General features: G+C 41.1%; 1 protein-coding gene across 1 annotated transcript; it reads right to left on the bottom strand.

Moving 5' to 3' along the window:
* Positions 1 to 4,115: 4,115 nt before the first annotated feature.
* On the bottom strand, positions 4,116 to 12,389 carry LOC139281629 (NADPH oxidase organizer 1-like). Its single transcript, XM_070901773.1, has 8 exons — positions 12,326 to 12,389; positions 12,045 to 12,125; positions 11,877 to 11,952; positions 11,412 to 11,592; positions 9,730 to 9,932; positions 8,248 to 8,355; positions 5,266 to 5,383; positions 4,116 to 4,833 (listed from the first exon to the last, which is right to left on the bottom strand). Exons 1-8 carry the CDS (start codon positions 12,386 to 12,388, stop codon positions 4,116 to 4,118), a joined length of 1,548 nt encoding a protein of 515 aa, XP_070757874.1. The 5' UTR covers position 12,389.
* Positions 12,390 to 12,608: the final 219 nt, after the last annotated feature.

Below are 12,608 nucleotides of genomic sequence, written 5' to 3'. Positions count from 1 at the left end.
AAGAAATAAAGGACAGTATCCGATTAAAAACAAGGGCATACAATGTGGCCAAAACTAGTGGGAGGACAGAAGATTGGGAAGCTTTTAAAGGCCAACAAAGAATGACTAAAAAATTAAGAAGGGGAAGATAGACTATGAAAGTAAATTAGCACGAAATATAAAAACAGACAGAAAGAGTTTCTATAGGTATATAAAAAGGAAAAGAGTGGCGAAAGTAAATGTTGGTCCCTTAGAGGACAAGACCGGGGAATTAGTGATGGGGAACATGGAGATGGCAGAAACTCTGAACAAATATTTTGTATCAATCTTTACGGTAGAGGACACTAACAATATTCCTACAGTGGATAGTCAAGGGGCTATGGGGGGGAGGAACTTAACACAATCACAATCACAATCACTAAGGAGGTGGTACTCAGTAAGATAATGGGACTAACGGCAGATAAATCCCCTGGACCTGATGGCTTGCATCCTAGGGTCTTAAGAGAAGTAGTGGTAGGGATTGTGGATGCATTGGTTGTAATTTACCAAACTTCCCTGGATTCTGGGGAGGTCCTAGTAGATTGGAAAACTGCAAATGTGACGCCCCTAGTTAAAAAAGGAGGCAGACAAAAAGCAGGAAACTATAGATCAGTTAGCCTAACATCTTTGGTTGGGAAAATGTTGGAATCCATTATTAAAGAAGCAGTAGCAGGACATTTGGAAAAGCAAAATTCGGTCAGGCAGAGTCAGCATGGATTTATGAAGGGGAAGTCATGTTTGACAAATTTGCTGGTGTTCTTTGAGGATATAACGAACAGGGTGGATAAAGGGGAACCAGTGGATGTGGTGTATTTGGACTTCCAGAAGGCATTTGACAAGGTGCCACATAAAAGGTTACTGCACAAGATAAAAGTTCACGGGGTTGGGGGTAATATATTAGCATGGATAAGGATTGACTAACGAACAGAAAACAGAGAGTCGGGATAAATGGTTCATTCTCGGGTTAGCAATCAGTAACTATGGGGTGCCGCAGGGATCAGTGCTGGGATCTCAACTATTTACAATCTATATTAACGACATGGAAGAAGAGACCAAGTGTAACGTAGCCAAGTTTGCTGACGATACAAAGATGGGAGGAAAAGCAATGTGTGAGGAGGACACAAAAAATCTGCAAAAGGACATAGACAGGCTAAGTGCGTGGGCAAATATTTGGCAGATGGAGTATAAGTGTGAGGTCATGCACTTTGGCAGAAAAAAATCAAACAGCAAGTTATTATTTAAATGGAGAAAGATTGCAAAGTGCTGCAATACAGCAGGACCTGGGGGTACTTGTGCATGAAACACAAAAGGTTAGTATGCAGGTACAGCAAGTGATCAGGAAGGCCAATGGAATCTTGGCCTTTATTGTAAACGGTATGGAGTATAAAAGCAGGGAAGTCTTGCTACAATTGTACAGGGTATTGATGAGGCTACACCTGGAATACTGCGTGCAGTTTTGGTTTCCAAATTTACGAAAGGATATATTTGCTTTGGAGGCAGTTCAGAGAAGGTTCACTAGGTTGATTCCGGAGATAAGGGGGTTGACTTATGAGGAAAGATTGAGTAGGTTGGGCCTATACTCATTGGAATTGAGAGGTGATCTTATCGGAATGCAAGAGATTATGAGGGGGCTTGATAAGGTGGATGCAGAGAGGATGTTTCCACTGATAGAACCAGAGGGCATGATCTTAGGATAAGGGGTCACCCATTTAAAACAGAGATGAGGAGGAATTTCTTCTCTCAGAGGGTTGTGGATCTGTGGAATTCATTGCCTCAGAAAGCTGTGGAAGCTGGGACATTGAATAAATTTAAGTCAGAAATGGACAGTTTCTTAAATGATAAGGGAATAAGGGGTTATGGAGAGTGGGCGGGGAAGTGGACCTGAGTCCATGATCGGATCAGCCATGATCGTATTGAATGGCGGAGTAGGCTCGAGGGGCCATATGGCCTACTCCTGCTCCTATTTCTTATGTTCTTAAAAATGTATTTAAATGCTCTATGTCATTTTTTAGAGTGCAGATCAATTCACTACAATTACTAGGCGACAGCTAAGAATGGCCAGTGAAAATTATATTTCCCTCACCATCCAGGGTCGCACTTACATCCATTTAGGAATTTCGGAATTAACATTTACCAGTAGCTTTTCAAGTAGAACAGAAACTCCACCAATCTGTTAGCTGATGTAATCAACCTGTTTTTTTGTTGCTTTGTTTTCCAAGCTGTCAAGTAATCAGCTGGAGCAATGGCCATGGAACTCACGCCTCAGGTTGACAGACGTAGTTCCTGAGCTGCGTGAATCCTGTGGCCGTGGCAGGGAAATGAAAAAAGTCAGAGGAAAAAGGCTTTTATGTGCCTATAAAGTAGCTCATAATGATTTCAATTGGGTCCCCTTTCGCTGCAGGTTAGGTCGGCTCCACGATGAGAGTCACACCTGTGGGAAGGGCCCTTGGGAGCGAATGACAACGTGTTCCCGACCCGCTGTCAAAAAAAAACATTCGCACCCGACCCACCACCGATCGTGCCTGCTACCACCCAGGAAAAGTCAGCCCAATGACGTAGGATCCTGTCCCCTCCGCAACCCACCCCCCGCCCCCCCAATTGCATGCATATTAACATCTCCAAATGGTCTGAAGGGGACATGAAATAATCTGATGCAATTAACTTCCAAAGATGGGCAACAATAGCAAATAAGGGTGCCAGCTAGGACAGATGACGATCATTAAAATGGAGTTTAATTGAGAGTTTTGTGTTGTTGATAACCCTAGGTCACTCAGACAAAGTGTCTATTGTGCCTCAGCTTTCACCAAGTCCATTATTAATTTGCACTAATTTAGTTTTGGATCCCTGTTGTTTATCATGGACATATTAGACCTAGACACTAGAACCTAATTTGCCAATGACACTAAAATAGGGAGGGTATACATTTACTGAGCCATTCAGAGTAACGTTTAAGGTTACATGTGAATTTCCACCTTTTTAAATTTCACATTTCTCATTAAGACAGGTTCTTAACACAAGTTATCAGAATTGAATGTGGTTTAAGCACATGGGATTGAATTGGAATGTATCTTCCTCATTAATCAACGGAGTATAATTTTTTGGCACAGTAGATTACAGGAATCTAGGTCGCAAAAATGTGTGGTGGAAGCCAAGTTTTTTCCAAGAAAAAGGTGAAGATGTTCACACATGCAGTAAATAAATGATGAATATCAATGTGCACCATATACTTTTAAAATGTACACAGTAGTACAGAATTGTTTTGAAATGTTTACCAATAAAAATATACAGCAAATATAGCTGAACTATAAAACCAGTTGTATCCTAAAAGCAACAGACATGTTTCATAGAAAGATACCAATCTACTGTAATTATTATTCTATGCTATACATAGGAAACATCTAGTTACATGTCTTAATATAAGTTGGTGATAGATAATAAAACAGCACTTTTTTCCATTATGGAAAATACAGTGTATTCAAATTTCAGTGCAACAGTAGATTGCTAAATTATAATTTTTACTTTTATTTTTCATTCTCATCTGGGCCCTGTGTAGAGGTGGGACAGATACACTAGATAGACTCAGTCACTTGATATCTTTACACTAATACTATGCAATACTTCTGTAGAAAAAATATATATAATTCCTGGGATGAGGGCATCGCTGGCAAGGCCGGCATTTATTGCCCACCCATGGTTGCCCTGAGAAAGTGGTGGTGGGCCTTCTTGAACAGCATTTTGGCGGTTTTGATACAATTGATTGGTTTGCTTTGCTTGGCTGCTTCAGAGGGCAGTTAAGGGTCAACCATGTTGGCATGAGACTGGAGACCAGGAGAATATCCTTTGGTGTGGGGCCCTTTATACACAGCCAGCGGTACGAACAGGTTTAGTAAGAAAACAATCCAGCTGCTGCAAACTCTTAAAAAACAGTTTGCCTTCCTCTTAAAAATCGCATTCAAAACACTTTACAATATTTTCCTTGACTGTCATGCCAAACAAATCTCAGATCACAATATTCCTCAATCATACATTTCAAAATGGATTATTTTATTCTTTAAATTAAATTAAATATTGTTCGAGTAAAAACAGAACTACCTTTCTCACTGATATTTTGGATGAGTGACATCAGAATATTTACAATCAAAATTAATTTCGGATCTCAGAACCATGTTCTTGGTGATGGTTGTGCATTTTGATAATATTTCTTGACGCTGTGGCCTTGGAGGTATTTTGGGTATCAGATTTGGAACAGAATATCTATTGTTTGCGGAAGTTCCAGGGCTGTATGTCAAGTCTATCTTTTCCACACCGGAACCGTTAAGATTTTTGAACTTGCTTTGAGAAGCCTCACTTTGGTTCTTCTCAAACAGTCTTATTAAAGGAACAGAGCCTGGATGAAGGTTGTAACTCTCTGTTAAACTGCTGTCCTCAGATAACTGTGACTTGCCTGAACTTACTGTGGACAAGCTAGAGTCATCGCTCAAGCTTTCTGACCTGCTTTCTGATTCGTATGAATTGGGAAGGCTGAAGTCATCATCTATGGTTTTGATAGTCAAGCAGAAGGTAGACTTTGATTTTTGCTTATCTAGTGCATTGTTGCCACACATGATCCCGGAGTTTGAGAGATAATTGTTGGCTTCGTATCTATGCCAGTTCAGCAGTACGTTATTTGACTGAATTAGCGAATTTTCAGCAGCTGCTGTGAAATTCGGGGTGGACCTATATCTGTCTGCCCTGGTCAGAATCTGAAGTTTTGAATGAGGGTTTCTGTATGGTTGGAGATAAAGAGATGGGACATACCCAGATTGTCCATCATACCTATTGATCAACAAGATTACTTAAGTTAGTCTTCAAGTTGTTTTGCAGTTTTCAAAATGTACATTGGTAAACTTAATTATTTATACATTTCTGATACCAAATACAGTTTATTTAGAATTAATTCTGTTGAAGTTAAATTCTCTCAAAATTGAAAAAGCTTCAAAGACCTGGTGCAGTTTTGTATTTAGCTAGTTTTAGATATAATGAAGTTGCTCTTGAAATGGAATATTGATACTGTAAATAATATTTAATCATAAAGCAATTCTAATGTGTTACAAGTTTAAATAAGGATTATTGCTAAATTCAGAATCCAATTTTTTTAATTAAATATTAAGGTACAATTAAAGCACGTGACTTGTGGATGTCATACACCATTTGTTATTGAACACTACTGGTTAAGGAACAAGTGACTAACAATAAAGAAAGACAAACCTGATAATCCACCATCCATCACTGAATTTTTTCAAGACTTCGACTATGACACCTACATGAATGGATAGTTCATCGTCATCTTTTGCTTCATAGCTTTTAACAGCATAATATTGGTAGTCTAAATTCACAGAGGACAAACAAAAGGTCAAAATCATTTAAAAAAATAAATAATTAATTAACATTAACATTGCAAAATAATCACTGGAAATCTACTGCGAAATGGTCCTCTCCCATAAATAAAAATGTTTTAAAAAGGTGATCTTAATTGGATTTCACTTATCATACACTAGGAGAACAGAGTAAAAAATACATTTTGGCTTGGCATAATTCGACCTTTTGTTGGAGTGTGATAGGCATTACTGTGTGTTGCTCAGAAATGAATGAGGTTGGATTAACCGCTTCTAAAAAATGTTTTCTAATCTTGGATTTTGTTCCTTGCTAGATACACCATTGAAAGGCAATGCTGGAATTTAACAGAAGACAGGCTCCGACACACTTCAAACAATACCAAATCATCAAAAGGACATCGAAACATAGAAACATAGAAAATAGGTGCAGGAGTAGGCCATTCGGCCCTTCTAGCCTGCACCGCCATTCAATGAGTTCATGGCTGAACATGCAACTTCAGTACCCCATTCCTGCTTTCTTGCCATACCCCTTGATCCCCTTAGTAGTAAGGACTACATCTAACTCCTTTTTGAATATATTTAGTGAATTGGCCTCAACAACTTTCTGTGGTAGAGAATTCCACAGGTTCACCACTCTCTGGGTGAAGAAGTTTCTCCTCATCTCGGTCCTAAATGGCTTACCCCTTATCCTTAGACTGTGACCCCTGGTTCTGGACTTCCCCAACATTGTGAACATTCTTCCTGCATCTAACCTGTCTAAACCCATCAGAATTTTAAACGTTTCTATGAGGTCCCCTCTCATTCTTCTGAACTCCAGTGAATACAAGCCCAGTTGATTTAGTCTTTCTTGATAGGTCAGTCCCGCCATCCCGGGAATCAGTCTGGTGAACCTTCGCTGCACTCCCTCAATAACAAGAATGTCCTTCCTCAGGTTAGGAGACCAAAACTGTACACAATACTCCAGGTGTGGCCTCACCAAGGCCCTGTACAACTGTAGCAACACCTCCCTGCCCCTGTACTCAAATCCCCTCGCTATGAAGGCCAACATGCCATTTGCTTTCTTAACCGCCTGCTGTACCTGCATGCCAACCTTCAATGACTGATGTACCATGACACCCAGGTCTCGGTGCACCTCCCCTTTTCCTATTCTGTCACCATTCAGATAATAGTCTGTCTCTCTGTTTTTACCACCAAAGTGGACAACCTCACATTTATCCACATTATACTTCATCTGCCATGCATTTGCCTACTCACCTAACCTATCCAAGTCGCTCTGCAGCCTCATAGCATCCTCCTCGCAGCTCACACTGCCACCCAACTTAGTGTCATCTGCAAATTTGGAGATACTACATTTAATCCCCTCGTCTAAATCATTAATATACAGTGTAAACAGCTGGGGCCCCAGCACAGAACCTTGCGGTACCCCACTAGTCACCGCCTGCCATTCTGAAAAGTACCCATTTACTCCTACTCTTTGCTTCCTGTCTGACAACCATTTCTCAATCCATGTCAGCACACTACCCCCAATCCCATGTGCTTTAACTTTGCACATTAATCTCTTGTGTGGAACCTTGTCGAAAGCCTTCTGAAAGTCCAAATATACCACATCAAATGGTTCTCCCTTGTCCACTCTACTGGAAACATCCTCAAAAAATTCCAGAAGATTTGTCAAGCATGATTTCCCTTTCACAAATCCATGCTGACTTGGACCTATCATGTCACCTCTTTCCAAATGCGCTGCTATGACATCCTTAATAATTGATTCCATCATCTTACCCACTACCGATGTCAGGCTGACCGGTCTATAATTCCGTTTTCTCTCTCCCTCCTTTTTTAAAAAGTGGGGTTACATTGGCTACCCTCCACTCGATAGGAACTGATCCAGAGTCAATGGAATGTTGGAAAATGACTGTCAATGCATCGCTATTTCCAAGGCCACCTCCTTAAGTACTCTGGGATGCAGTCCATCAGGCCCTGGAGATTTATCGGCCTTCAATCCCATCAATTTCCCCGACTAATAAGGATTTCCCTCAGTTCCTCCTCCTTACTAGACCCTCTGACCCTTATATCCGGAATGTTGTTAGTGTCCTCCTTAGTGAATACCAAACCAAAGTACTTGTTCAATTGGTCCGCCATTTCTTTGTTCCCCGTTATGACTTCCCCTGATTCTGACTGCAGGGGACCTACATTTGTCTTTACTAACCTTTTTCTCTTTACATATCTATAGAAACTTTTGCAATCCGTCTTAATGTTCCCTGCAAGCTTCTTCTCGTACTCCATTTTCCCTGCTCTAATCAAATCCTTTGTCCTCCTCTGCTGAGTTCTAAATTTCTCCCAGTCTCTGGGTTCGCTGCTATTTCTGGCCAATTTGTATGCCACTTCCTTGGTTTTAATACTATCCCTGATTTCCCTTGATAGCCACGGTTGAGCCACCTTCGCTTTTTTATTTTTATGCCAGACAGGAATGTACAATTGACAGAAGAGTTGGCCATGATAGAGCTGGATAGCTAAGGTAAATGGGTAAACACCGTGCGGAACTACAAGCTGTTCAAGTGCCTTAAATAATAACACCATAAATTCATTTTAAAATCATGTAAAAACAACGCTCATCAAGTATAAATCAGTATCAAGTAGATATTAGCAATGGGGTTCAGACATTATATTGCAGAGATTGAAAATAAATGGCACTCCTGCAGTCTTTTGCGAATGTTGATTTTATCTCTAATTGTGCCGCACGAGAACAATGAAGTGAAGTTTCATGCTGTCAGAAAATTTTAAATGCAATTTTTAATGGAACATTGCAGCTTCAATATTAAATGCTAGAAGTGGTGCTTAGACGCACTCCTTAACTTACCGTCTGTTTCATTGTTGATAATTGACGGGGCAGAGTTAAGGCACTTTTTGAGATAGGGAGCTGGAAACCAGGCTAATTGCTTCTCTTCATTCTCCACAAGCCACCACCCTACAAGAGAAAGGTAGCAGGACCATTAGGGTAAGGAGTTTGCCCACATCAAATATTTATTCCTTTTAAACCTATTATCTACTATGAAAAAAATACATTTTACAATATTCAGCCCTTACGGCTAAAGGGATCAAGGGGTATGGAGAGAAAACAGGAAAGGGGTATTGAGGTGAATGATCAGCCATGATCTTATTGAATGGTGGTGCAGGCTCGAAGGGCCGAATGGCTTACTCTGCACCTATTTTCTATGTTTCTATGTTTCTATGTTGGTATGCATCAAACTTTTATAAGTGAACTACAGGTCTCCAGGGCTGTAGTGATACCCACCCTCCTGTATGGCTCAGAAACGTGGACCATATACAGTAGACACCTCAAATCGCTGGAGAAATACCACCAGCGATACCTCCGCAAGATCCTGCAAATCCCCTGGGAGGACAGACGCACCAACTTCAGTGTTCTGAATCAGGTCAACATCCCCAGCATCGAAGCACTGACCACACTTGACCAGCTCAGTTGGGCGGGCCACATTGTTCACATGCCCGACACGAGACTCCCAAAACAAGCGCTCTACTCGGAACACCTACACGGCAAGCGAGCCCCAGATGGGCAGAGGAAACGTTTTAAGGACATCCTCAAAGCCTCCTTGATAAAGTGCAACATCCCCACCGACACCTGGGCATCCCTGGCCAAAGATCGCCCTAAGTGGAGGGCGCTGAGCACCTAGAGTCTTGTCGCCGAGCGCATGCAGAAACCAAGCACGTGGCAAACCAGACTCTTCCTCCAACCACTGTCTGTCCCACCTGTGACAGAGACTGTAATTCCCGTGTTGAACTGTACAGTTACCTGAGAACTCACTTTTGGAGTGAAAGCAAGTCTTCCTCGATTTCGAGGGGCTGCCTATGATGATGATGATAAGTGAATTATAAAATAATATCAACACAATATTGTTTTGTGCAATTGAAGACGTCAAAAGCTGTACTATTGCAGGGGAACAGTTAGCAGGGTCTACCTCATAAAGTCAGTTGTAATTGGAGCTCTCAATTTAACTAAACCAGTGAGCTGCTGTGCCGCATTTTATCAGTTCTCTGTCTCTCACTGCAACATAAAACAACTGGATCACTTATTACCATACACAGCAGTTATATTTTCTAACTAATTGTCGGATTCTTGAGAAATTATGTAGAAAATAAATTTCAAACACACTACAACAATCTATTTTTTAAAGTCAATAGTTGACCTACCCTCCTGATCAGAACACTTTGGAAATCATCAGCCCTTCAAATGAAATAAGGGGTGAAACTACCTGGCCCTGTGATATGTTCTCATGTGTTTAATTCAAAACAGAGAAAGGCCAAGTTAGTGTCAAAAATTTACCTGATATATTCCTGGTTATAACGTTAACGATTTCATCCATTGTCACTTTAAACAGATTGTTATTGGTATCTTTTGTTTCATAAGATGCTATGCACCTGTAATTCTCTGAAGGAACCGGTTGTGTGATGTTCTCGGCAAAGGTTCTGCCTGGATGGCTCCAGGTATCTATTTTCTGCTCCACTGTGGACGGCATGATAATAATACTAGAGCAAAAAGAAAGGAGCAAAAACGTTTAGGTTTTTAAAACAATTCTGCATCATCCGTAGGAAGTTTAAATTTTGAGATCCGATATAATCACAGATCTTTAAAAAGGTAGCAAGACAGGTCGTTAAGGTGGTTAAAAAAGCATTTGGAATGCTTTCCTTTATTAGTCAAGGCATAGAATAGAAGGGCAGGGAAGTTATGCTGGAACTATATACAACACTAGTGAGGCCACAGCTTGAGTACTGTGCCCAGTTCTGGTCACCACATCAGGAAGGATGTGATTGCACTAGAGAGGGTGCAGAGGAGATTTACGAGGATGTTGCCAGGAGTGGAAAACTTTAGCTATGGGGAAAGATTGGGTAGGCTGCGGTTGTTTTCCTTGGAGCAGAGGAGACTGAGGGGAGATTTATTTGAGGTGTATAAAATTATGAGGGGTCCAGATAGAGTGGATAGGAAGGATCTATTTCCTTTAGCAGAGGGGTTAATAACCAAGGGGCATAGATTTAAAGTAATTGGTAGAAGGTTTAGAGGGGAGATGAGGAACATTTCTTGACCCAGAGGGTGGTGGGGGTCTGGAACTCACGGCCTGAAAGGGTGGTAGAGGCAGAAACCCTCACCACATTTAAAAAGTACTTGGATGTGCACTTAAAGTGCCATAATCCACAGGGCTACAGACCTAGTGCTGGAAAGTGGGACTAGGCTGGATAGCTCTTTTTTGATCGGCGCAGACACAATGGGCTGAGTGGCTTCCTTCTGTGTCGTAATTTTTCTATGATTCTATATAGGGCTAGAATTTCCATTAAATCCGCCACTGCCAGATTGCCGCCCAAATAAACACGAAGATTATTAAATTAACGCTGGCGAAAAATTGCACAAAAAAAAGGAAAATGAGAAAAATGGGCCTTACATGCAGATTCTTGGCAGAAAATGCAATCTTGGGCAAATTGGGCAGTTCTTAATCAAAATGGGCGGTACTTACTTAAATTTACCCATAGGCTGCGGGTTGGGTCTTGGGATGGGGGGGAAATACAAAAAAGATTTTTTCCAAAAAAGAAAATCTAAAAAAAAAAATCAGCAAACATTCTCAGGACCCTTTTCCACTTCATTGCTTTAAAAGAATTATTAAAAAAAACACTTTAATTTACCTTTTTTGGCGGGGCTACCTACCTACCGCCAGCTCCGGCTGCTTTTCGTGGACGGTTTTTAATCCGCTCACCTACGGGTCACCGCTGAGCCCAAACTTGGGCGGTGGCGTTTTTTTTCGGTGGTGCACGCCGGCAGTCCGCCCCCCAGTAGTATTTCGAAACCGCCGGCGGAACTCTTTGTGGAAATTTGTAGTAATTGTCACCGGGTGGCTAAAACTGGCGGAAATGGAATGGAAATTCTAGCCCTGTGACTATAGATGGTCAGAGTTAAGATTGACATTTGAATAAATCTTTGGTAAGACTGAGATGACCGCACCGCTGCCTTGTGCTTACCTGTCTGAGGGGAAAGAAGGCGCCAGGTCCTTGTTGGTGGGGAGGAAGAACTGGACAACTTCGTGGTCCTCGGAGATCTTAGCGCCACATCTCAATAAATGGTCGCAGTATTTCTCCAGCATTCGGATTCTCAAGACTGATTTACTCATTCGGTTATGTATTCTTTCCTTCCTCGAAATGTCTACAAGGTAAATAGAATTAGAATATTTCACATCCTGAACCCAAGGTTTCAAAGCGTTATATTCTTTAATAGGCAATGTATTTTGGTTTACAGGTGTGGAATGTTTCCAGGTAATGTTAGGTTTGTAACGTTGTCCCTTGAATTATCATCATTTTTTCGTTTTGTTAATAAAGAGCAAAAGCAAAAACGCAGTAATCTGACCTTTCAGTAAGGGTTTAATCTATGTTTCTTGTGTTACAGTTTAGCTGCTTTTGCGTTTTAAAACAAATTTACAGTCGTATTACCTTCGAATCTGGGTAGAATTCGATCAGACTTTTTAATGCGTCCAGCTTCCAGCGGGAATTTCTTCACAATCGTTCTCTGTTATTCAAATAACAATGATATTTAAACACACACTTTGCTCAATGGAAATAATGTCGATTAAAAAGATATCAGGTTTTAAATCTACTTACATGGAGTTTCTTAAACTCTTCAAACGTCCTGTACACAATAACATCATTTTGATCGGACCACAGAACTGATGAGAGGTAGGTCTGTTCATTAAACAAAAAAATAAATGGACAAGTTGGACATAAAATACCAACATGAGGTGGACAGAACTCAGAGAAACGAACATGTGAAATCAACATGGGGCAAGAGAAGAATTGCACTTGATGCTTGAATAATACAACACAGGAAAAAAATTACAATATTGCCATTACATCTAGTGTTAAACAGCTCTAAAATCGGTCACCTTTCCCTTCTTAAGTTGCATTAATCCAATAATGTGGACGTGCAGCGGGAACCGCTTGTTCATGTTGTCTGAGGGCTACTGTTCGCTGCGAGCTCTCCGGGTTGTGTGTGTGGGTTTAAGCAGAGCATCGATCTGGGATCGCTTTTTATATAAAGACGCGAGCAGTCCCTCCCCTAGCCTCCCATACCCCAGCAATCTCAGTCTTCACAGCACGAGTGGCAGGACCCGCCCAGCGACTGACTGCTCGCATCTATTGTTCGCTGTTCGGAATTTCCAGCAGCAG

Source organism: Pristiophorus japonicus, chromosome 15, assembly GCF_044704955.1.
Source record: "Pristiophorus japonicus isolate sPriJap1 chromosome 15, sPriJap1.hap1, whole genome shotgun sequence".
Taxonomy (NCBI): Eukaryota; Metazoa; Chordata; class Chondrichthyes; family Pristiophoridae; genus Pristiophorus; species Pristiophorus japonicus.
The sequence above is the reverse complement of the archived record's forward strand: the minus strand, read 5'-3'. Positions and strand labels throughout refer to the sequence as shown.